Source organism: Scyliorhinus canicula, chromosome 9, assembly GCF_902713615.1.
Source record: "Scyliorhinus canicula chromosome 9, sScyCan1.1, whole genome shotgun sequence".
Lineage (NCBI taxonomy): Eukaryota > Metazoa > Chordata > Chondrichthyes > Carcharhiniformes > Scyliorhinidae > Scyliorhinus > Scyliorhinus canicula.
Window position 1 is genome coordinate 158,195,416 of NC_052154.1, and position 24,358 is coordinate 158,219,773.

The 24,358-nt window shown below is 49.6% G+C and overlaps 1 protein-coding gene across 1 annotated transcript in view; it reads right to left on the bottom strand.

The window, feature by feature from the left end:
- The window catches only part of LOC119971831 (uncharacterized oxidoreductase YjmC-like), a 73,332-nt gene that overhangs the window by 20,575 nt on the left and 28,399 nt on the right, over nt 1-24,358 (bottom strand). Inside the window, exons 6-8 of the mRNA XM_038808038.1 lie at nt 13,268-13,366; nt 12,466-12,601; nt 891-1,009 (exon numbers count right to left, since the gene is read on the bottom strand). Coding sequence (XP_038663966.1) covers nt 891-1,009; nt 12,466-12,601; nt 13,268-13,366 — 354 coding nt within the window. The remainder of the gene's footprint in view (nt 1-890; nt 1,010-12,465; nt 12,602-13,267; nt 13,367-24,358) is intronic.

The following is a 24,358-nucleotide window of genomic DNA, read 5'->3' on the forward strand; positions in this document are numbered from 1 at the left end:
CTGCAGGAATGAGGAACAGAGAATCCCTCCCAATATCTTTCTTCAATGCTGTCTGAATATTTTCTTTAATCAACAATGCAACTCCACCACCTTTTCCTTTTTGTCTGTCCTTCTTAAAAACGGAATACCCGCAATATTAAGTTCTCACCTTGGACCACATCTCCGTAATCCCAACTATATCATACCCCTTTACATCTACATAATGCCATTGCGTGTCAAGGGGCGATGGTTATATCCTCTCTCATAGATGGTCATTGCCTCGTGCGAAAACCTGTATGCCCGAGCCTGAATATTGTCCAGGTCTTGCTTCATTTGGACATGGACTGATGTCAAGGGCAGTCACTCTCACTTCACCTCTGGCATTCAGCTCTTTTGTCCATGTTTGTACCAAAGCTAGAATGAGATCAGGAGCTGAGTGACCCTGGAGAACCCAAACTCATTGTCTGTGAGCAGGTTATTGCTGAGTAAGTGCCACTTGTTAGCAATGTTGATGACTCCTTCCATCACTTTGCTGATGATGGAGAATATACTGATGGGGTGATAATTGGCTGGGTTGGATTTGTCCTGTTTCTTGTGTACGTGACACACCTGGACAATTTTCCACATTCCGGATAGATGAACGGCAACAATGGCTCATGTCCTGAATATTCCAGACTGAGATTACGGCAGGTGGTGGGAGAACAAAGGAAAAGAAGTAACCTTATGGCCACAAACTCATCCATCTATAATAGCTTTAGCAGAAGTGACCAATACACAGTGCTCGTGAAGCCCAAACCTCATCTCTGTCCTGAGTGAGCTGGAGTGGGAGATGGAGCAATGAGTCGAGTTTTGAGCAGGATGAAAGCATATTTGTTGTGCAGTCAGTCAACACAGCAATATTGAGTCCTCACCAGATTGGCCACCTTGTCTGTTTCCTTCCAACGACGGATGTTCTTACTGTAATTAGATCCTGTGAGCATGCCACAAAATACCTCCACCAGCATACTCAGTCCATAGCCCTTATAACCACCTGAAAATACAACAGAACATTCAGCTCAAACATCACTCGGCTTGTCAAAGCGCTCAGCTAATCACAATTTTCAGTTTAGACAACTCCCTTTCTTTTCCTCTGTCCCTCCCATCCTCTGTCCTTCTCTTTCCTCTCTTCTCTACCCACTCCTTTCTATCTTCAGCTTTCCTTCCCTCGCCTCCTTCCTTCCCACCCCTCCTGCTTTCAGCTCCTTGTCTCCTCTCCAATGGATTCGCTTCCTTCCTCATCTTCTTTCCTCTTTTTTTCATCTCCAACTATCCCATTCCTTCCATCCACTCCCTCTTTGGGCGGCACAGTGGTTAGCACTGTTGCTTCACAGCGCCAGGATCCCAGGTTCGATTCTCGGCTTGGGTCACTGTCTGTGCAGAATCTGCACATTCTACCCGTGTCTACGTGGGTTTCCTCCGGGTGCTCCGGTTTCCTCCCACAAGTTTGGAAACACGTGCTGTTATGTAATTTGGACATTCTGAATTCTACTTCATTGCAGTGCTAATGTAAGCCTGCTTGTGACAATAAAAATTATTATTATCACTGAAGTCGGTCACTCCCTCACTAGGGTTACCAGCAGAAGCTCACTCAACCTGTCATTTTTCACAGCCAAACCCTTGTGAATGGGGGTTGATGAATTGCCCGTAGGAGGGAAAATGCCCAATCTACAATAGGTCATTCTAAACAGACCTCAGTATCATGGAATATGGAAGAATAAATCAACCAGGCATCTCAATTTATCCTGCTGCAAGTATTTGTTTTAGATCAGTGGTAAATATTAGTTTGTATGTGCTGAATGACCACCCACATTCACTACCATAGGTATAATCTTCGAGTGATTGGTTACAGCTTGACATAATCGTGGCTCTAGTATCTGAGTGTCGTCCATCTCTGGGTGAGTTTTGCTCCGAGGCTGAGCCCTCTTATGTGAAAAGCTGGCTCTCCGCTATGATGAACAGAACTTGGAGGAAGGGTTAAGGGTTTAAAATCTACCCTGCGTGGGAATGGCTCAGCGATAACAACAACAAACCAAGTCCTGAATGATCCAGACTGAGATTGTGGCAGGTGACAAAAGAACGAACACAAGGAAGTAACCAAAACAGAAAATAGTGGAAGTACTCGGCAGGTCTGGCAGCATTTGTGGAGCGAGAAAATAAAATTCACGTTTCGGGTCTGTATGATTCTTCTGAACCACCTTATCATAAATTTATCTGTCTATGGCGGCTTTAGTAGAAATAAATGAAAATTGCATTGCTCATGAAGACAAAACCTTATCCCAATCCTTAGCACATTCTCCATCCAATAGGACTGACCCAGCTGCTCAAAATTGATTGATTGACTGCTATTTATTGTCACATGTACCGAAGTACAGTGAAAGGTATTTTTCTGCGGCCAAGGGAACGTACACAGTACGTACATAGTAGACAAAAGAATAATCAACAGAGAACAATGACCAATAGTACATCAACAAATAGTGTTTGGTTACAATGCGAAACAAGGGGCCAAACACTAGCAGCATAGGGCATTGTTAATAGTTTTCTTACAGGGAACAGATCAGTCCAAGAGAGAGTCGTTGAGGAGTCTAGTAGCTGTGGGGAAGAAGCTGTTCTTGGGGAAGAATATGCCGGTCTTCAGGCTTCTGTATCTTCTGCCTGATGGAAGGGTCTGGAAGAGGGCAAAGCCTGGGTGGGTCGGGTCTCTGATAATGCTGTCTGCCTTCCTGAGGCAGCGAGAGGTGCAGACAGAATCAATGGGAGGATGGCAAGCTTGTGTGGTGCATTGGGCTGAGTTCACCACACTCTGCAGTTTCTTGCGATCTTGGGCCAAGCAGTTGCCAAACCAAACTGTAATGCAGCCGGACAGGATGCTCTCTATGGCACATCTGTAGAAGTTTGTGAGAGTCGATGCAGGCATGCCAAATTTCTTTAGTTTCCTTCGGAAGTAGAGACCAGTTCTGGTCAGATAGACTTTGAGCATTGTCTCCAGTTCTGGTCAGATGCAACTTGAACATTGTCTCCAGGCCTGTGCAGATGTACCTGGAGCATTGTCTCCTGTTCTGATCAGATGTCCGTCAAGCACTATGTTCTGTTCTGGTCAGATGCACCTTGAGCATTGTCTCCAGTTATGGTCAGATGCAACTTGAGCATTGTCTCCAGTTCTTGTCAGATGCACATTGAACATTGTCCCAGTTCTGGTGAGATGCACCTTGAGCATCGTCTCCAGTTCAGGTGAAATGCACTTTGAGGGCTATGTCCAGTTCTGGCCAGATGCACCTTGAACATTGTATCCAGTTCTGGTCAGATGCATGTTGAGCACTACGTCCAGTTCTGGTCAGATGTACATTTAACACTGTGCTCCATTCTGGTCAGATGCACTTTGGGCACTATGTCCTTGAGTATTGTGTCCAGTTTTTGTCAGATGCATCTTGAGCATCGTGTCCAGTGCTGGTCAGATTCACCTTGAGCATTGTTTCCAGTTCTGGTCAGATGCATATTTTTAAAAATAAATTTAGAGTACCCAATTCATTTGTTCCAATTCAGGGGCAATTTAGTATGCTCAATCTACCGACCTTGCACATCTTTGGGTTGTGGGGGTGAAACCCATGCAAACATGGCTAGAGTGTGCAAGCTCCACATGGACAGTCACCCAGAGCCAGGATCAAACCTCGGACCTCAGCGCCGTGAGGCTGCAGTGTTACCACTGCGCCACCGTGCTGCCCCGTCAGATGTATCTTTGAGCATTGTGTCCAGTTCTGGTCAGATGCACCATGAGCATTGACTCCAGTTCTGGTCAGACGCACTTTGATCACTGTGTCAAGTTCTGGTCAGATGCATCGTGAGCATTGTCTCCACTTCTAGTAACATGTGCCTTGAATATTTTGTCCAGTTCTGCTCCGATAAACTTTGAGCATTGACACCACTTCTGGCAAGTTTCACATTGAACAATGGTTCCAGTTCTAGTAAGATGCACCTTGAACATTCGGTCCAGTTCTAGTCAGATGAACTTTGAGGATTGTCCCCAGTTTTGGTCAGATGCACCTTGAGCATTGTGTCCAATTTTGGTCAGATGCACCTTGAGCATTGTCTCCATTTCTGGTCAGATGCACTTTGAGGGCTATATCCAGTTCTGGTCAGATGCATCTTGAGCACCATGTCCAATTCTGGTGAGGTGCACCTTGTACACTATGTCCAGTTTTGGTCCGATGGAACTTGAGCATTGTCTCCAGTTCTGGTCGATGCACCTTGAGCACTGACTCCAGTTCTAGTAAGATGTGCCTTGAACATTTTGTCCAGTTCTGGTCAGACGCACCTTGAGCATTGACGCCAGTTCTGGTAAGATTCACCTTTAGCTATGGTTCCAGTTCTGGTAAGATGCATCTTGATCACTGTCTCCAGTTCTGGTCAGATGCAACTTGAGCATTGTCTCCAGTTCAGGTCAGATGGACCTTGAGTATTTTCTCCTGTTCTGGTCAGATGTCCCAAAAGCACGGCGTTCTGTTCTGGTCAGATGCAACTTGAGCTTTGTCTCCAGTTCTGGTCAGATGCAACTTGAGCATTGTCTCCAGTTCAGGTCAGATGGATCTTGAGTATTTTCTCATGTTCTGGTCAGATGCACCTAGATCACTGTCTCCAGTTCTGGTCAGATGCACCGTAAACATTGTCTCCAGTTCTGGCCAGAGGCACTTCGAGGGCTATGTCCAGTTGTGGTGAGATGCACCTTGAGCACTGTGCCCAGTTCTGGTCAGCTGCACCTTGAACATTGTGTCCAGTTCTGATCAGATGGAACTGGAGCATGGTCTCCAGTTCAGGTCAGATGGACCTTGAGTATTGTCTCCAGTTCTGGTCAGATGCATCTTTGAGCATTGTGTCCAGTTCTGGTCAGATGCACCTTGAGCATTGTCTCCATTTCTGTTCAGGTGCACATTGAGTATTGTGTCCTGTTCTGGTCAGATGTACATTGAGCATTGTCTCCAGTTCCGTTCAGATGCACCTTGAGCATTGACTCCAGTTCTAGTGAGATGTGCCTTGAACATTTTGTCCAGTTCTGGTCAGACGCACCTTGAGCATTGACACCAGGTCTGGTAAGATTCACCTTTAGCTATGGTTCCAGTTCTGGTAAGATGTACCTTGATCATTGTATCCAGTTCTGGTCAGATGTACCTTGATCACTGTCTCTAGTTTTGGTCAGATGCCCCTTGAGCACCATGCCCAGTTCTGATGAGCTGCACCTTGAACACTATGTCCAGTTCTGGTCAGATGGACATTGAGCATTGTGTCTTGTTCTGGTCCAAAGGAACTTAGAACATTGTCTCCAGTTCTGGTCAGATAGACCTTGAGCATTGTCTCCTGTTCTGGTCAGATGCAACTTGAACATTGTCTCTAGGCCTGTGCAGATGTACCTTGAGCATTGTCTCCTCTTCTGATCAGATGTCCCTCAAGCACTATGTTCTGTTCTGGTCAGATTCACCTTTAACACTGTGCTCAGTTCTTGTCAGATGCACTTTGGGCACTATGTCCTTGAGTATTGTGTCCAGTTTTTGTCAGATGCACCTTGAGCATCGTGTCCAGTGCTGGTCAGATTCACCTTGAGCACTGTCGCCAGTTCTGGTCAGATGCATATTTTAAAAAATAAATTTAGAGTACCCAATTCATTTGTTCCAATTCAGGGGAAATTTAATATGTTCAATCCACATACCTTGCACATCTTTGGGTTGTGGGGGTGAAACCCCTGCAAACAAGGCAAGAATGTGCAAGCTCCACATAGACAGTCACCCAGAGCCAGGATCGAACCTCTGACCTCGGCACCGTGTGGCTGCAGTGTTACCACTGCGTCACCGTGCTGCCCCGTCAGATATATCTTTTTTTTTAAAAATAATTTTTATTCAAATTTTCACAAAATATTAATAACAGAAAATACAACCCCCCCCCCCCCACTGTATACAAAAAAGAAGAAATAAATTAACGCCCGACATGAGCAAAAATCAAATATACACGTCCCTTCAGCCCAAAACAAAGGGACGCCCCCCCTCCCTCCCTCCCCTCCCCTACCCCCGGGTTGCTGTTGCTGCCGGCCTTATTTCTACCATTCTGCCAGGAAATCCAGGAATGGTTGCCACCTCCTGAAGAACCCCTGCACTGATCCCGTTAAGGCAAATTTCACCCTCTCCAGTTTAATAAACCCCGCCATATCGTTGATCCAGGCCTCCACGCTTGGGGGTCTCGCATCCTTCCACAGAAGAAGAATCCTCCGCCGGGCTACTAGGGACGCAAAGGCCAGAATGCCGGCCTCTTTCGCCTCCTGCACTCCCGGCTCCTCTGCAACCCCAAATATTGCGAGCCCCCAGCGGTTTGACCCTTGATCCTACTACCCTCGACACCATCCTTGCTACGCCCTTCCAAAATTCCCCCAGCGCTGCGCATGCCCAGAACATATGGGCATGGTTTGCTGGGCTCCCTGAGCACCTAATACACCTGTCCTCGCTCCCAAAGAACCGGCTCATCCTTGTCCCGGTCATGTGAGCCCGATGCAGCACCTTAAACTGTATGAGGCTAAGCCTCGCAGAAGAAGAGGAGGAGTTCACCCTTCCGAGGACGTCCGCCCACATCCCCTCCTCAATCGTCAGATGTATCTTTGAGCATTGTGTCCAGTTCTAGTCAGATGTACCTTGAGCATTGCCTCCACTTCTAGTAAGATGTGCCTTGAATATTTTGTCCAGTTCTGCTCCGATAAACTTTGAGCATTGACACCACTTCTGGTGAGATTCACCTTGAGCAATGGTTCCAGATCTGGTAAGGGGCACCTTGATCACTGTCTCCAGTTCTGGTAAGATGTACCTTGAGCATTAACTCCTGTTCTGGTCAGATGTCCCAAAAGCACAATGTTCTGTTCTGGTCAGATGCACCTTGAGGTTTGCCTCCAGCTCTGGTCAGATGCACCTTGAGGTTTGCCTCCAGTTATGGTCAGATGCACCTTGAGCATTGTGTCCAGTTATGGTCAGATGCACCTTGAGGTTTGCCTCCAGTTATGGTCAGATGCACCTTGAGCATTGTCTCCAGTTCTCGTCAATACCACCTTGAACATTGTGTCCAGTTCTGACAGCCCACCGAGGTCTGTGAGATCCCAGACAGATCATCATCGGCACCTGGAGGGACCCTGTGGTGTAAAGGTACAGGGCTGCCGGCATCTTGACGGACACCGAGAGAGGGTATCCACCCCATACCCCTGCAGTGCCATGTGTGTCAGATACGCCATTTGGTCCTCCTGTTCAGCAGGAGTCTTTGGCAGCATGCCTGGTCCTCGAAAGACAGGTGCTGCAGGTACACATGAGGCCTCATGTGGCGCCTCTTTATCACCTATTCCTCGGCCTGTTGGATGGCCGGCTCTCCATTCTCACTGGCGGGCTCTTGTTCCTCTGGGGGAGGCTCCATGGCTGCAGGGCCCCCTTGAGCAGCTCTTGCTTCATACACACCTCAGTGCATCTCCCAGGGCTGCGGCGACCAAGATGAGGGCCACTATTCCTGTTTGGATTCTTGTCGTTATACCTGCAGGGGCTGAAAGGCAGACATGTTGGCATGGTGCATACCCGTGCCCAACCAGGTCCAATGGGCTGCACGGTAGCCCGAGCCTGAACTGCAGCCCCTGTCCCCACATGTCCCCATCCCCTTGATCCTTCCCCATCCCCACGCCCACCAAGTGATACTCGCCATCAATAATTCCTCCAGCATCGAGAATGCCCTGGAGAATAATGGGTCTGGCCCGTTAATGATATACCCATGGCATTTACTATATGTCTGGAGTAGATTGCATTGATGCCGCTGTCGAGGCATTCGATGGCCAAGCTTTTCGCCTCGCGTGCAATTCTCCGCCCAATCAAATTTTGCGATTTCTGGCATCGCTACACAGAGAATTCTGCCCAATACTTTAGTGATGGGGTATAGAAGGTACATCTTATATATTCCGTATAGTAGGGCAAGTGGACAAGCAAATTCAGAACCAAAGTAGGAATCCTTCTTCAGACACAGTGGGCGCGATTCTCCGCCCCCCACGACGGGTCGGAGAATAGCGGGAGGGCCTTCCCGACATTTTTCCTGACCTCCCGTATTCTCCCACCCCCCACGGCAGCCCCACGACACGAATTGCTGCTCGCCATTTTTTACGGCGAGCAGCGATTCTCCCCCTAGCTGAGGGGCCGATTTCCAGCCTTTACAGCCTTTTTCACGAACTCCAACACACCTGCTCTCTCAGTTCGGAAAACGGCCCGCAAAGTGGCCGTTCTGGAGAACCATGCCACCGTTGGCACGGCCGCACCACGGCTGTGCCAATGGTGGCATGGGCCCGCGAGCGGCGGCCAGTTTAACGGCAGCCTTCACGACTCTCCGCATTTGCGGAGAATCGCGCCCAGTGACTTTGGACATGGAATGGATCAGGAGCACAGCTGTAGCTTGGGTTACGATGGTTCGGATTTCTCTGGATGTAAAGGAGAAAATGCTGGAAAATATCAGCAGGTCTGGCTGCATTTGTAGGGAGGAAAAGAGCTAACGTTTCGAGTCCAACGATTATTTGTCAAAGCTAACTAGTCAAGAGAATGTGGGGAATATTTATATGTGTGGGAGTGAGAATGAAAGATGAGTCCATAGCCACAGAAACCCAAGGAACGGGGTGCTATAGGCCACATAAAGCAAGGGGAAAAGATGTGCTAATGGCAGCCCCAGAGAGACAAAAGGTGTGAGATGCCAAACAGCAGAGACCTATCAGAGGGTGAACTGTGGGAACAGATGGAGCTCTGTCTGGGTTCATGGATTCAGGGTGGATTGCACAACCTCTGTTGGGGGTTGGAGGTCCTCACATATCCAACTATGGATGTGGAGATGCCGGCGTTGGACTGGGGTGAGCACAGGAAGAAGTCTTACGACACCAGGTTAAAGTCCAGCATGTTTGTTTCAAACACTAGCTTTCGGAGCACTGCTCCTTCCTCAGGTGAAGGAGCAGTGAGGAAGGAGCAGAGCTCCGAAAGCTAGTGTTTGAAACAAACATGCATGTTGGACTTTAACCTGGTGTTGTCAAACTTCTTACTGTCCAACTATGATATGGCTCATAGGCATATCACCACACCTCCCCCATTAATAGTGAAGGGGCAGCACGATAGCCTTGTGGATAGCACAATTGCTTCACAGCTCCAGGGTCCCAGGTTCGATTATGGTTTGGGTCACTGTCTGTGTGGAGTCTGCACATCCTCCCCGTGTGTGCGTGGGTTTCCTCCGGGTGCTCCGGTTTCCTCCCACAGTCCAAAGATGTGCGGGTTAGTTGGATTGGCCATGATAAATTGCCCTTAGTGTCCAAAATTGCCCTTAGTGTTGGGTGGGGTTACTGGGTTATGGGGTTAAGGTGGAGGTGTTGACCTTGGGTAGGGTGCTCTTTCCAAGAGCCGGTGCAGACTCGATGGGCCGAATGACCTCCTTCTGCACTGTAAATTCTATGATATTATGCAAAAGACAGATTGAATAGAATAGAACATTACAGCGCAGTACAGGCCCTTCGGCCCTCAATGTTGCGTCGACCTGTGAAACCAATCTAAAGCCCATCTACAGTATTCCATTATCATCCATATGTTTATTCAATGACCATTTAATGTTGGCGAGTCGACTACTGTTGCAGACAGGGCATTCCACACCCTTACTACTCTCTGAGTAAAGAACCTACCTCTGACATCTGTCCTAGATCTATTCCCCTCAATTTAGAGCTATGTCTCCTCATGCTAGCCAACACCATCAGAGGAAAAAGACTCTCACTGTCCACCCTATCTAATCCTCTGATCATCTTGTATGCCTCTATTAAGTCACCTCTTAACCTTCTTCTCTCTAACGAAAACAGCCTCAAGTCCCTCAGCCTTTCCTCATAAGATCTTCCCTCCATACCAAGCAACATTTTGGTAAATCTCCTCTGCACCCTTTCCAATGCTTCCACATCCTTCCTATAATGTGGCGACCAGAACTGCACGCAATACACCAAATGCGGCCGCAGCAGAGTTTTGTACAACTGCAACATGACCTCATGGCTCCGAGACTCAGTCCCTCTACCAATAAAAGCTAACACACTGTACATCTTCTTAACAACCCTGTCAACCTGGGTGGCAACTTTCAAGGATCTATGTACATGGACACTGAGATCTCTCTGCTCACCCACACCACCAATAATCTTACCACTAGCCCAGTACTCTGTCTTCCTGTTATCCCTTCCAAAATGAATCACCTCACACTTTTCTGCATTAAACTCCATTTGCCACTTCTCAGCCTAGCTCTGCATCTTATCTATGTCCCTCTGTAACCTGCAACATCCTTCCGCACTGTCCACAGTGTCTTTAGTGTCATCCGCAAATTTACTCACCCATCCTTCTACGCCCTCCTCCAGGTCATTTATAAAAATAACAAACAGCATCGGCCCCAAAACAGATCCTTGTGGTACCCCACTAGTACCTGAACTTCAGGCTGAACATTTCCCATCAACCACCACCCTTTGTCTTCTTACAGCGAGCAAATTTCTGATCCAAACTGCTAAATCACCCTGAATCCCATGCCTCCGTATTTGCTGCAATAGCCTACAGTTGGGAACCTTATCAAACACTTTACTGAAATCCATATACAACACATCAACTGCTTTACCCTTGTCCACCTGTTTGGTCGCCTTCTCAAAGAACTCAATAAGGTTTGTGAGGCAAGACCGACCCTTCACAAAACCGTGTTGACTATCCCTAATCAAATTATTCCTTTCTAGATGATTATAAATCCGATCTCTTATAATCCTTTCCAAGACTTTGGCCATAACAGAAGTAAGGCTCACAGGTCTATAATTACCAGGGTTGTCAATACACCCCTTCTTGAACAAGGGGACAACATTTGCTATCCTCCAGTCTTCTGGCACTATTCCTGTAGACAATGACGACATAAAGATCAAAGCCAAAGGCTCAGCAATCTCCTCCCTAGCGTCCCAGACAATCCTAGAATAAATCACATCCATCCCGGGGGATTTATCTATTTTCACACTTTCCAGAATTACTAACAACTCCTCCTTATGAACCTCAATCCCGTCTAGTCTAGTAGCCTGTATCTCAGTATTCTCCTCGACAGCATTGACTTTCCTGTGTGAATACTGGCGAACAATATTCATTTAGTGCCTCTCCAATCCCCTCGGACTCGACGCACAACTTCCCACAACTGTCCTTGACTGGCTCTACTCTTATCCTAGTAATTCTTTTATTCCCGACATACCTATAGAAGGCTTTAGTGTTTTCCTTGATCCTACCTGCCAAGGACTTCTCATGTTCCCTCCTGGCTCTTCTTAGCCCTCTCTTTAGGTCCTTCCTGGCTAACTTGTAACTCTCAAGCGCCCTAACTGAACCTTCACGTCTCATCCTGACATAAGCCTCCTTCTTCCTCTTGACAAGTGATTCAACTACTTCAGTAAACCACGGTTTCCTCGCTCGACCACTTCCTCCCTGCCTGACAGGTACATACTTATCAAGGACACGCAGTAGCTGTTCCTTGAACAAGCTCCACATTTCAATTGTGCACATCCCCTGCAGTTTTCTTCCCCATCCTGTGTATCCTAAGTCTTGCCTAATTGATCAGAATTGCTTTTCCCCCAGCTATAACTCTTGCCCTGCGGTGCATACCTATCCCTCTCCATCGCTCAAGTAAATGTAACCGAATTGTGGTCACTCTCACCAAAGTGCTCATGTACCTCCAAATCTAACACCTGGCCTGGTTCATTACCCAGTACCAAATCCAATGTGGCCTCGCCTCTTGTTGGCCTATCCGCATACTGTGTCAGGAAACCCTCCTGCACACATTGGAGAAAAAGTGACCCATCTAAAGTACTCGAACTATAGCGTTTCCAGTCAATATTTGGAAAGTTAAGTCCCCCATAACAATTATCCTGTTACTTTTGCTCCTATCCAGAATCATCTTTGCAACCCTTTCCTCCACATCTCTTGAACTTTTCGGAGGCCTATAGAAAACCCCTAACAGGGTGACCTCTCCTTTCCTGTTTCTAACCTCAGCCCATACTACCTCAGTAGACGAGTCCTCATCAAACGTCCTTTCTGCCACTGTAATACTGTCCTTGACTAACAATGCCACACCTCCCCCTCTTTTACCACCTTCCCTGAGCTTACTGAAACATCTAAACCCCGGAACCTGCAACAACCATTCCTGTCCCTGCTCTATCCATGTATCCGAAATGGATACAACATCAAAGTCCCAGGTACCAACCCATGCTGCAAGTTCACCCACCTTATTCCGGATGCTCCTGGCGTTGAAGTAGACACATTTCAAACCACCTCCCTGTCTGCTGGTACACTCCTGCGACCTTGAAACCTTACTCATGACCTCACTACTCTCAACCTCCTGTACCCTGGAGCTACAATTCAGGTTGGTTAAGGGATCACTTACTTGTAGCCTCACTTCCTCCCAGAGGCACTAGTCCTCCACCCGTTAAAATCAGTGTTGGGTTAGTGGTTGCTTTGCCATTGGAATCACACCCCCATCCTTCTGGAACTTCCTCGTTACGTCTTTGCTGTACTTCTATCTAAAAGACGGAGATGACATGGCTCAACAAGCAAGTTACTGCTGACCAAAGGCATGCAACAACATCAATAATTTGCATACATATAACAATTGATGCTTTAGAGCAGCAGAATCAAACAACATTTTACATCAAGCCACATAAAGGATATTAAGGCAGATAAGAAGCTTAGCTAAAGGGAAAGGTTTTAAGGAACATCTTGAAGGAGGAGAGGGAGGCAGGGAAACTTACACAGCTAAAAGCATGGCCACCATTGATGGAATGATTAAAATTGTGGATGTGCGAGAGGTCTGCAATGAAAGGAGTGCAGGGATTTCAGAAGGTTGTGAAGCTGTTAGATATCACAGCGACAGGGAAGGGCGAGGCCATGGGAGGATTTGAAAACAACAATGAGAATTTAAAAATTTAGGCTTTGCCAGACCAGGAGTTAATGTATGTCAGCTAGCACAAAGGTTGATGAACGAACAGGGATTGGTGCGAGTTAGGATACGGGCAGCCAAGTTGAAAATAGTCTGATGTTTCTGGAAGGTGGAAGGACATCCAAATGTGCGCTGGAATAGTCGATGCTGCTGTCAGCACAGGAATGGATCAGGGTTTCAGCAACAAACGAGCCTGAATGAGTAGTTTAATCTCTATCACCTGAACATAAAGAATGAAAAGCTGCTGTACCTTTCCCAGAGCCACCGCTGATGTGGCCATGTCCAGCACAAAGCTATCACCATCCAGGGCTGGAGCAGCAACACTGATAGGATTGGTCCCCAGAGTGCCCTGGAAAACAAGTAAGTAACAGATAAAATGTACAATTTTAAAGAGGATATAGGAGCAGAGACCTGGGACGATTACACACATATCTTTGAAGGTGGCAGAAGAAGCTAAAAAAGGAACATGATCCTGTGCTGAATACAGCCAATAGAGTAATAAAGCAGGGAGGTTGTGGTGAATCTTTGTTGCTCGTTTTAAGTAAGTGTGCTTAACACTCACTTGGCTCTGTTTCTCTCTCTATGCTCTGGCGTCGCCAGGTGCCGTAAAAGACACTGTCACAAGTATCAAGGTCAAGTTCAAAGCAATAAAGCTGTACACCAATTAGTAAGTCCAAAACAATTAGAGTTTATTATAAAACAAACATAATAACACTCATGCACACGCTAAAGACTAACTTATTTCTACCATTAAACGACTAATACTTATCTAAGAAGGAACAGGGAAGGTCAGGGAACAAGGCCTTTGTTCCGTTCTGGTCTGCAACTTCGAGTCACTATTGGTCGGCAAGGGTATAAGTAATGCCTGGGTCAAGTAGCGATCGTTGTTGGCACTTACTTATCGATGGCTGCTGCTCGACGGCTGGTGTAAAAAACAGGATTCTGGAGGTCGGAGGCCGGAGACAGGAGACTGAACCATGTGCGGAACCTCTCTTTTATAGGTCCCAGGGGGTCCGTGCCCCTTGGGGCGGGCTTCCTCACCTGCTGGGGATCGATTGGGCCTTTTCCCAATCAATATGATTTGAACCCCCCTATCCTAGGGCCGTTCCTTGATGGCTGGGGTGGTTCTTAGGACTCATTGTCCTGGCTTCGCTGGCTCCATCATGTCTGCTTCGCTATTGAAAGTATCGATTGATACTTGAGTGTATCTATTGTGCCCGGGACTGTCCCGGTATCACCTCATTAATATGTAAACTGTTTTCCCATTTACAGTGCTGCCTGAACTCTGCAGCTGTCGGGAAACTGGTTTTTGCAAGTGTCTCAATGCTGAAAGCTTCTGCAAGCTGTTTGCTTTTGACTATGTCCGTTTTTCCCTGCATTATTTGCAGTCTTCCATTTTGTGTTCACTGGTGTCCATCTTAGATGGCTACATCTTTATAAATCACTTTAGCCTCGGCTGGAATACTGTGTTCCGTTCTGAGCACCACACTTGACGAAGAATGTCAAGGTTGTCACAATAGGTGGATATTGTATAGTACATACAGGGTTAATGTAATGTTACTACTCCAGTCACTAGAGCAACTATATAAATATCACATGCCTCCTTGACTTCTGGGAGATAGATGGAGAGAGTGGAAGCAAGCAAGATAGAGTAGTTGTGAGATAGGTGAACTAATAGTATACTTAATAGTGAAAAGATTGGTGTGGTGTTGAGAGTGTAGATGCGTCTGTGTAATCTTTACTTCACTAATTTCTTAGCAATATGTTTGAATCTAATTCAGTGTAGTGCAATAAATTAGCTTTGTTTATTAAACACAACTTTCTGTTCTTTGTTAGCACTACAACCTTCACCATCCTGAAATAACTAAAACAAAGAACGTAACTGATAGAACCATCAATTCACCAGACACATGTTTCCGATATGAATATAGGCTTTAATCGACTTACTACAGAGTCAGCTTGTTACCCGTTGATGAACTCTCAGTGAACTGCAGGCTGACTCTGGACAAGGGTATTTATACAGCAGCACTAGGGGGAGGAGTCGTGGGCGGAGCCGAGGGTGGAGCCCTGTACAATCTCCTGAGCATTCCCAGAGCTACTCCCCCTAGTGGTCGGATTACGCTACTGCGCTTACAAAAACATAGTGTGAATTATCATATTACATTCACCACATTCACCCCCTGCAAAAAAAAAATCAAGTCCGGCGGGGGTGGTGGTCTACAACGTCAGTCTGTCCGGTGGTCGAATTGTCCGTTGTGATCTGCGGAGCACCGGGGGTGCAGCCTCTTGCGGTGGCTGGATGGGTGTTGTGTGCTGGGGTACGATGGCGGACTCCAGGGAGGGTTGTATCCGAGCTTCATACTCTCCTGGTTCAACTGGGGGCTGGCCGGCGCGGGTGCGCGGAACTGGTGGAGCACGCTCGCGGGCTCGGGTGCGCGAGGGGGCGGCAGCATGGGGTGTAGGGTGAGAGGTCCTTCTGTGGGGGTAGAGGGGGCGCTGGATCCGGTGGGTGCCAGATCCCGGAGGGATACCGTGTCCTGACGGCCGTCAGAGAACTCGACGAATGCGTACTGGGGGTTGGAGTGGAACAGGCCCACCTTTTCAACAAGGTGGTCGGTTTTATGCGCCCTGACGTGTTTCCTCAGAAGTACGGGGCCCGGTGTCCTCAGCCATTCCGGAACTGAGACCCCCGTGGTAGTGCCCCTGGAAAAAATGAAGAGCCTCTCGTGAGGGGTCTGATTGGTCGCTGTGCACAAAAGGGACCTAATAGCGTGAAGCGCGTCTGGGAGGACTTCCTGCCACTGGGAGACTTGGAGCTTTCTAGACCGGAGGGTCAGTAGGACGGTCTTTCAGACCGTCGCGTTCTCCCTCTCCACCTTTCCGTTCCCCCTGGGGTTGTAGCTGGTAGTCCTGCTCGAGGCAATGCCCTTATCGAGCAGGTACTGACTCAGCTCGTCGCTCATGAAGGACAAACCCCGGTCGCTGTGTACGTAGCTGGGGAAACCAAATAGGGTGAAGATGCTATGCAGGGCCCTAATGACTGTGTGGGAGGTCATGTCGGGGCACGGGATAGCGAATGGGAAACGGGAGAACTCGTCTACGACGTTTAAAAAGTAAACGTTCTTGTTAGTTGAGGGGAGTGGCGCTTTGAAATCAATCGCGAGGCGTTCAAAGGGCCTAGAAGCCTTGACCAGGTGGGCCTGTCTGGTCTATAGAAGTGCGGTTTGCACTCCGCACAGATTGGGCAGTCCCTGGTGACCGCTTTTACCTCCTCGTTGGAGAAAGGCAGGTTTCGGGCCCTGATGTAGTGGGCGAGCCGGGTGACCCCCGGGTGGCAGAGGTCATTGTGGATGACTTTCAATCGGTCAATCTGCGCGCTGGCGCATGTCCCGTGGGATAGGGCATCCGGAGGCTCGTTGAGCTTCCCGGGTCGATACTTAATGTCGTAATTGTAGGTTGAGAGTTCAATCCTCCACCTCAGAATTTTGGCGTTTTTAATTTTGCCCCTTTGCGAGTTGTCGAACATGAAGGCAACCGATCTTTGGTCGGTGATGAGGGTGAACCTCCTACCTGCGAGGTAGTGCCTCCAGTAACTGATAGCCTCCACAATGGCTTGTGCTTCTTTCTCGACTGAGGAGGGTCGGAGTTCTGAAGCGGAGAGGGTACGGGAGAAAAATGCGACAGGTCTCTCTGCCTGATTTAAAGTGGCTGCAAGAGCTACCTCTGAGGCGTCGCTCTCTACCTGAAATGGAGTGGATTCATCCACCGCCCGCATGACCGCTTTGGCTATGTCCTCCTTGATGCCGTCGAAGGCCGTGCCTCGGCTGACAGTGGAAATCATGTGGCCCTAAAGATTTGGTGGGCTTTGTCCACATATTGAGGGACCCACTGGGCGTAGTAGGAAAAGAAACCCAAGCGCCGTTTGAGGGCCTTGGGGCAATGGGGGAGGGGGAGTTCTAAGAGTGCCTCCAGTAACGGACCGCATACAGTCCGGGTCTGGGCCCAGGACTCTGTTTTCCACGACATAGCCGAGGATGGCTAGTCTGGTTGTGCGGAAAACGCATTTCTCCTTGTTATACGTGAGATTCAGTTTCTGTGCCGTCTGGAGAAAATGGTGGAGGTTGGCGTCGTGGTCCTGCTGGTCATAGCCGCAGATGGTGACATTGTCCAAGTACGGAAACGTGGCCCGCAGCCCGTACTGGTCCACCATTCGGTCCATTGCTCGTTGGAACACCGAGACCCCATTAGTGACGCCGAAAGGGACCCGGAGGAAATGGAAGAGGCGGCCATCGGCCTCGAATGCCGTGTAGTGGCGGTCCTCCGGGCGGATTGGGAGCTGCTGGTATGCAGACTTCATATCCACCGTGGAAAAGAGCCGGTACTGGGCAATCTGGTTTACCATGTCTGCAATCCTGGGGAGGGGATATGTGTCGAGGAGCGTAAATCTATTTATGGTCTGACTATAGTCGACAACCATGCGAAATTCTTCCCCGGTCTGACCGACCACCACCTGAGCTCTCCAGGGACTATTACTGGCCTCTATAATCCCCTCACTGAGAAGCCTTCGGACCTCTGCTCTGATAAATACCCTATCCTGCAGGCTATACCGCCTGCTACGAGTGGCTACGGGTTTACAGTCCTTTGTGAGATTGGCGAAGAGAGGAGGAGGTGGGATTCGCAGCATAGCGAGGCTGCAGATAGTGAGTGGGGGCAGGGGCCTGCCGAAGCTGAGAGTGAGGCTTTTGAGGTTACATTGGAAGTCTAGGCCTAATAAGAGTGGCGCGCAGAGTTCGGGCAAAACGTAGGGCGAAATTCTCCCAAAACGGGAGAAATCGTCAAACTGCCGTAAAACCCGGGCGGGTTTTACGGCATCGCGCCCCTTCCCGACGGGGGACCGATTCTGGTCCCCCGTCGGGGCTAGCAGCCCGACGTCGGAGGCTCCGACAAGTCGGGCTTAACGAAAATCGTTAAGCCCGCTTGTCGGACTTAGCGCCGGCTGACGCGTCATATGACGTCAGCCGCGCATGCGCAGGTGGGAAGACTCCACCCGCGCATGCGCGGGTGACGTCATCGCGTTTTTGCGCGAAACCCGCGCATGCGCGGTCCGGGTTGCCCCTCAGCCGCCCCGCGTATTGATACTGCGGGGCGGCGGAAGGACAAATAGTGCGCGGGCATCGATCCCGCTGCCCGCGATCGGTGGGCACCGATCGCGGGCCCATGGCACCCTTGGCACGGCCGTGGTACTGCCGTGCCAATCGGTGCCATGGTTATTTTTTTCCAGGTGGTCACGACGTTTTTACGAACGGCAGGACCAGGTGTGTTTGCCGTTCGTAAAAAGGTCGTAAAGGGCTGGGACTTCGGCCCTTCTAACAGCTGTGAATCGCTGCCGGCCGTAAAAAAACAGCGGCAGCGATTCGTGTCGGGATTTCCGCGGGGGGGGGGAGAATAGCGGGAGGGCGTCAAAAAAGTCGGGAAGGCCCTCCCGCTATTCTCCCACCTGTCGTGGGGGGGGAGAATTTCGCCCGTAGAGTTTGAATTTTGAGTAGCTAGCGCCTCGGATTGTGAGTGTCGCGGCGGTGCGCCCCTGGATTTGGACCGAATGGGAGCCTGAAGCGAGCGAGATAGTTTGCTGCACGGGGAAAACGGGGAGCGAACAGCGTCTTAACAAGTCTGGATGTATGAAGCTCTCAGTGCTCCCGGAGTCGAAGAGGCATGGCGTTTTGTACCCGTTGATTTGGACCTCTGCCATCGAATTTCACAGATGCTTCGGGCATGATTGGTCCAGAGTGACTGCGCTGAGTTGCGGGTAGTCGGCGGCTCGATCAGCTGTGCTGGAGTGGCCCCGTGATGACTGCCCTCTGAGTTCATAGTCGTATTCTTCCGATGAGTTGTCCGAGCGCGGAGATGCAGGTCGGGCCCGTGGATCGCACGTGACGGGCGGCGAGGAAGATGGTGTCCAAGATGGCGGCCCCCATGAGTCGCACGTGGCCGGCCGCGTGGTGGAGGTTTGCCAAGATGGCGTCCCCCATGGATCGCACGTGGCTGGAGGGGGCGGAGTCGGGGCATAGGCCGCAGCGTTTCGGGGCCCGCGGGCGCGGGGAGCGATTACTTCGTGCCGCTGGGGAGTTGGAAGCTGGGGCCCTTTTTGCGAGGCACACTCTTGCGTAATGGCCTTTCCTCCCGCAGGTCACGTTGCGGGCTGGGCATTGCTGCCGCGGGTGCTGGTTCTGGCCGCAGAAATGGCAGGCTGGAGCAGCATAGTGGCTGGCTGGGGCAGCATGGTGGCTGGGAGGCCGCGTAGCACAGGCCTGGGGGAGTCGCTGGTCGGGGGCCCATGATTGGGTCGTAGGGTCCGCGGGGAACGAGTTGAGGCTGCGGAAGGAGACCTCCATCGTGGTAGCAGCTTCCACAGTCGTTTCTAAGTCTTGGGCCCCCTTTTCCAGCAATCGTTGGCGCACATAATTAGACCCGAGGCCCGCTACAAAAACATTGCGTACAGCAAGTTCCCTGTGTTCAGCCGCAGTAACCGCTTGATAATTACAGTCATTGGACAAATTATTGAGTTCCCTTAGAAATTCGGCGACTGATTCTGTAGGCCGCTGGCGGCGAGTCGTGAACACATGGCGTGCGTAAACTTTGTTAATGGGCCTCACATATATCTTATCGAGTACTGCTAGCGCCGCAGTATATGAACCGGCCGAGTTTAGTTGTGTCGAGATTCTGTGGCTCACCCTCACGTGCAGTAGACTCAACTTCTGTCCCTCTGTCGTTTCGGCTGTGCTCGCTTCTGCCAGGTAGGCCTTGAAGCACCGCAGCCAGTGGGAGAAGATTTCTTTAGCCACTGCATCCTGCGGGTCGAGTTCCATGCGTCCAGGCTTGAGGGCTGATTCCATGATCGATCTTGCTGTTCTTAAGTCGATTAAATTGATGGAACCATCAATTCACCAGACACGTGTTTCCGATATGAATATAGGCTTTAATCGACTTAATACAGAGCCAGCCTGTTACCAGCGGAGCCAAGGGTGGAGCCCTGTACAATCTCCTGAGCATTCCCAGAGCTACTCCCCCTAGTGGTCGGATAACGCTGCTGCGCTTACAAAGACATCGTGTGAATTATCATATTACATTCACCACAGTAACGGAGGTTTTGAAGAAAGTGCAGAAGAGATTCATTAGAATGGCACCAGGGATGAGGAGCTTCAATTATGCAAACGATGAAGCTGGAATTGTTCTCTTTAAAGCAGAGGAAGTTATGTGAAGATTTTATTGAGGTATGTAAAAGAATAAAGAGCTTTGATAAAGTAAATAAGAAGAAACCGCTTTCACTCGTAGGAAGGTTGGTAACCAGATGACACAGGTTTAAGATAGTTAGCAAAATAAATAGAATGGGAGGTGAAGAGAATGTATTTACACAACTGGTGGATATGACTTGAAATGTTCTTGTGCTAAGGGAGTGGAAACAAATTCAACAATAACTTTCAAGAGAATTGGATAAATACAGTACTTGAAAAGGCAAAAATATGCAGGGCTATCGGGAAAGAGTGGGGAGTGGGACTTATTGTAAAAGAGCTAGCACAGGCAGGATGGGCTGAATGGCTGCCTTTTAAGCTGTAAGATTCTATGAACTGACCAGGACATGCCCAGTGCTGAAGTGACCAGGACATAGTTAAATACACAGTGTCAGCAAAAGCTCCAGATGTCTAGACTTGTATGTTGCTCTCTCCTGGTACTGACTCTTCCATACTGGCTGCCCTCCAGTTCCTGCCCAAGGGCATTTTTCAAGGGTGAATGAGGGTCAACATGGAAATACCCAGGCTGGTGGATGAGATTCTGTGGGTGGATAGGAGGTACTCGGAGGCCCCAGAGGCAGGGTTGTTGAAGAAGCGGCAGAAGCTCCAGTTGGAGTTCGGGTTAGTGTCTATGGAGGAGGCAATGGGGCAGTTACGGAGGGCCGGGGGGGGGGCAGTGTATGAATATGGGGAGAAGGTGAGTAGGATGCTGGCTCACCAACACAGGAAGGCAGGAGGTGGCGAAGGAGATCGAAAAAGTGAAGGATGGGAGAGAAAGAGTGGTTTTGGACCCGGTGGGGGTGAAGAGGGTTTGTAAGGAATTCTATCAGCGGTTATATGAATCGGAGCCCCCGCCGGGAGGAGGGAATACAGCGATTTTTGGATGGAAGAGGACCTGGTAGAGAGGCTGGGGGCACCCATTGGACTGGTGGGGGTGATGGTGGGTATGGGGGTGATACAAGCAAGGATGGCCCGGTACCAGATGGGTTCTCAGTAGAATTTTATAAAATGTTTTCGGGGGATCTGGGGCCTCTGCTGATAAGGGCATAAAATGAGGCAAGGGAGAAGGGGGGAGCATCCCCCGATGTTAATGTCGGCCCCAATTTCCTTAATTTTGAAGAAAGATAAGGACCTGGAGCAGCGTGGGTCCTATCGCCTGATATTGATACTAAATGTGGATCCAAACTCATGGATTGAGGACTGTGTGCCGGGGATGATAGGGGAGGACCAGACGGGGTTTGTTAAAGGGAGGCATCTGTTGGCTAATGTTCGGCGTCTATTGAATGTGATAATGATGCCCTCGGAGGGACACAATGTGGAGGTACTGGTTGCTATGGACATGGAGAAGGCCTTTGATCGGGTAGAATGGGAATATCTGTGGGAAGTATTGGCACGACTCGGGTTCGGGCAGGGGATTGTGGATTGGGATCGGTTGCTGTATCGGGGCGGCAGTGGCAAGTGTAAGGACGCATTGGGTGAATTTGCGGTATTTTGGACTACATCGTGGGACAAGGCAAGGCTGACCACTCTCCTCATTGCTTTTTGCCGTGGCGATAGAGCCACTGGCTATGGCGCTTCGAGCGTCAAGGAGCTGGAAAGGTATAGTGCGGGGATGGGGGGGGGGGGGGGGGGGTTGCTGGTGGAGTTCAGTGTCTCGCTATATGTAGACGAACTATTGCTTTATAATCAGATCCACTCGGAAGTAATTGGGGGGATCATGAACATTTTATAGGATTTCGACCAGTTTTCCGGATACAAGTTGAGCATGGGGAAGAGGGAGGTCTTTCTGATCCAGACAAGGGGACAGAGAGGAGGTTCGTGAGTTTCCATTTAAAGGCAGTGGTGGGCGAGCATTAGGTATTTGGGCATCCAGGTGGCGCGGAGATCGGAGCAACTACACAAATTGAATTTGGCACAGTTGGTGGAGTAGACGAAGGGAGATTTTAAGAGGTGGGATGTGCTCCCGTTATCACTAGTGGGGCAGGCCGTGAAAATGACAGTACGCCTGAGGTTTTATTTGTCTTCCAGAACATTCCGATTTTTATTCCAAGACCTTTTTCAGGCAGGAAAATTAATGCTTTGATTTTGGTGTTTGTCTGGGCGGGAAAATCCCCACGTGTAAAGAAGGTGCTGCTAGAATTGGGACGAGGGGATGGGGAGGGGGGCTGTCCTTGCCAAATATAATGAACTATTACTGGGTAGCATATATAGCCATGGTTAGGAAGTGGGAGGGGTTGGTGTGGGAGGGGTTGGCTGGAGGCAGCCTCTTGTAATGGCACAAGCTCAAGGGCACTGTTGACGGCGCCTCTGCTGTTCCTGCAGGCCAAGTACTCCATGAGCCCTGTGGTGATGATGGCCCTGAGATTGTGGGGATAGTGGCATCAGCATCTGAGGTTGGAGGGTGCCTCGGTTTGGGCACTGATCTGTGGGAATCCGAGATTTGCACCGGGGGGATTGGACACAGGGTTTTGGGGGTGCCCGTGGGCAGGGATCAAATGATTTGTGGGAATCAGTTTCCCAAGTCCAGAGGAATTGGTGGAGGAGTATGAGCTGTCCAGTGGGAATGGGCTCCGGTACTTACAGGTGCGGGTTTATGTTAGGAAGCATGTGCCTTTCCTGACCTACCACAGCCCCCCCCCTCCGCCCCACCCCCCCCCCCCCCTCCGCCCCCAGGCAGAAGACCAAGGTGGTGTTGTAATGACTTAGACCAGGGCTTTGAGATTGGCCAATTGGAGTACAGGTTCCCTGATTTGTGGGCAAAGCAGGGAACCTCTTCTTTGTACAGATCCTCTGCACTCCCAGTGTAAACAGCAAGCTGAATGCACCTGGTCGTACTGCTGTTGATTTTGTTAATAAAAGGAATTCTGGGGAAGGGACTTCTGGATCCGTGGACTTACTTCAGGTGTCGCAAGCAGGAGTTGGCAAAGATAGGGCGTCAGAGATTTATTAGGAGTTAATGGACTGGGAGGGAGCCCCAATTGAAGAAGTCCAGCGGAAGTGGGAGGAGGAGCTGGGCAGGGAAATGGAGGCTGGGCTGTGGGAGGAGGCTATGAGGAGAGTGAATCCTCTTTGTATGTTATGCTTAGCCTTATTCAATTCAATATAATCTATAGGGCGCATAAGATGGTGGCCAGGATGAGCAGGTTCTTTGAGGGGGTGGAGGACAGGAGTGGGCTTGGCATGGGAAGGGGCCTGTGAACCATGTCCACATGTTTCGGGCATGTCCGAAGTTGAAGGGTATTCCGGTAGGGTTTCACAGACGTAATGTCCGAGGTGCTGAAGGTGAAAGTTGCCCCGAGTCCAGAAGTGGCGATATTCAGAGAGTCGGAAGACCCGGGAGTCCAGGGGGTGAGAGAGACTGAAATTGTGGCCTTTGCCTCTCTGGTAGCCTGGAGATGGATTCTGTTGGAGTGGAGGGACTCGCGGCCGCCGAAGCCAGGGGTATGGGTATAAATCAAGTTGGCCTTGAGTGGGTCAGTGGAGGGGTTTGCCCGGAAATGGAAACCGTTTATCAACTTCTTCAAGGACAGTTAAGATGCCAGCAGTGGGGGGAAGGACAGCGGACACACATATGATTTAAAAATGGGGCAAGTAGGGTGGGTGGAGGAGAACAGCAGGGAGGGTGGGTGGTGGGGTGTTCTTTCTTTGTTATAAGATTTCCTGTTTGTTCCCGTTTTGGTTGTGTTTAATGTATACATAAAATGCCTCAATAAAAATCTATTTAAATCATGGAAAACCCCTGCCAATGGGACCTTCTGCTGCTGGAATCACTGGATATTCCATGCATGTGAGGCTTTGGCTGGTTTGTGGGTTAAACTAGCCAGAGTGTAACTAATTTTAGTTACTACAATTGAGGCAGACCAACTCCTCAGTGAGATCATACTTGGGACATCCTTGGTCTCTGAGATTCAGTGCTTATGCGGCGTCTGAATGTTGATGGTAGCACAGTGGTTAGCACAATTGCTTCACAGCGACAGGGACCCGCGTTCAATTCCCGGCTTGGGTCACTGTCTGTGCGGAGACTGCATGTTCTCCTCATGTCTGCGTGGGTT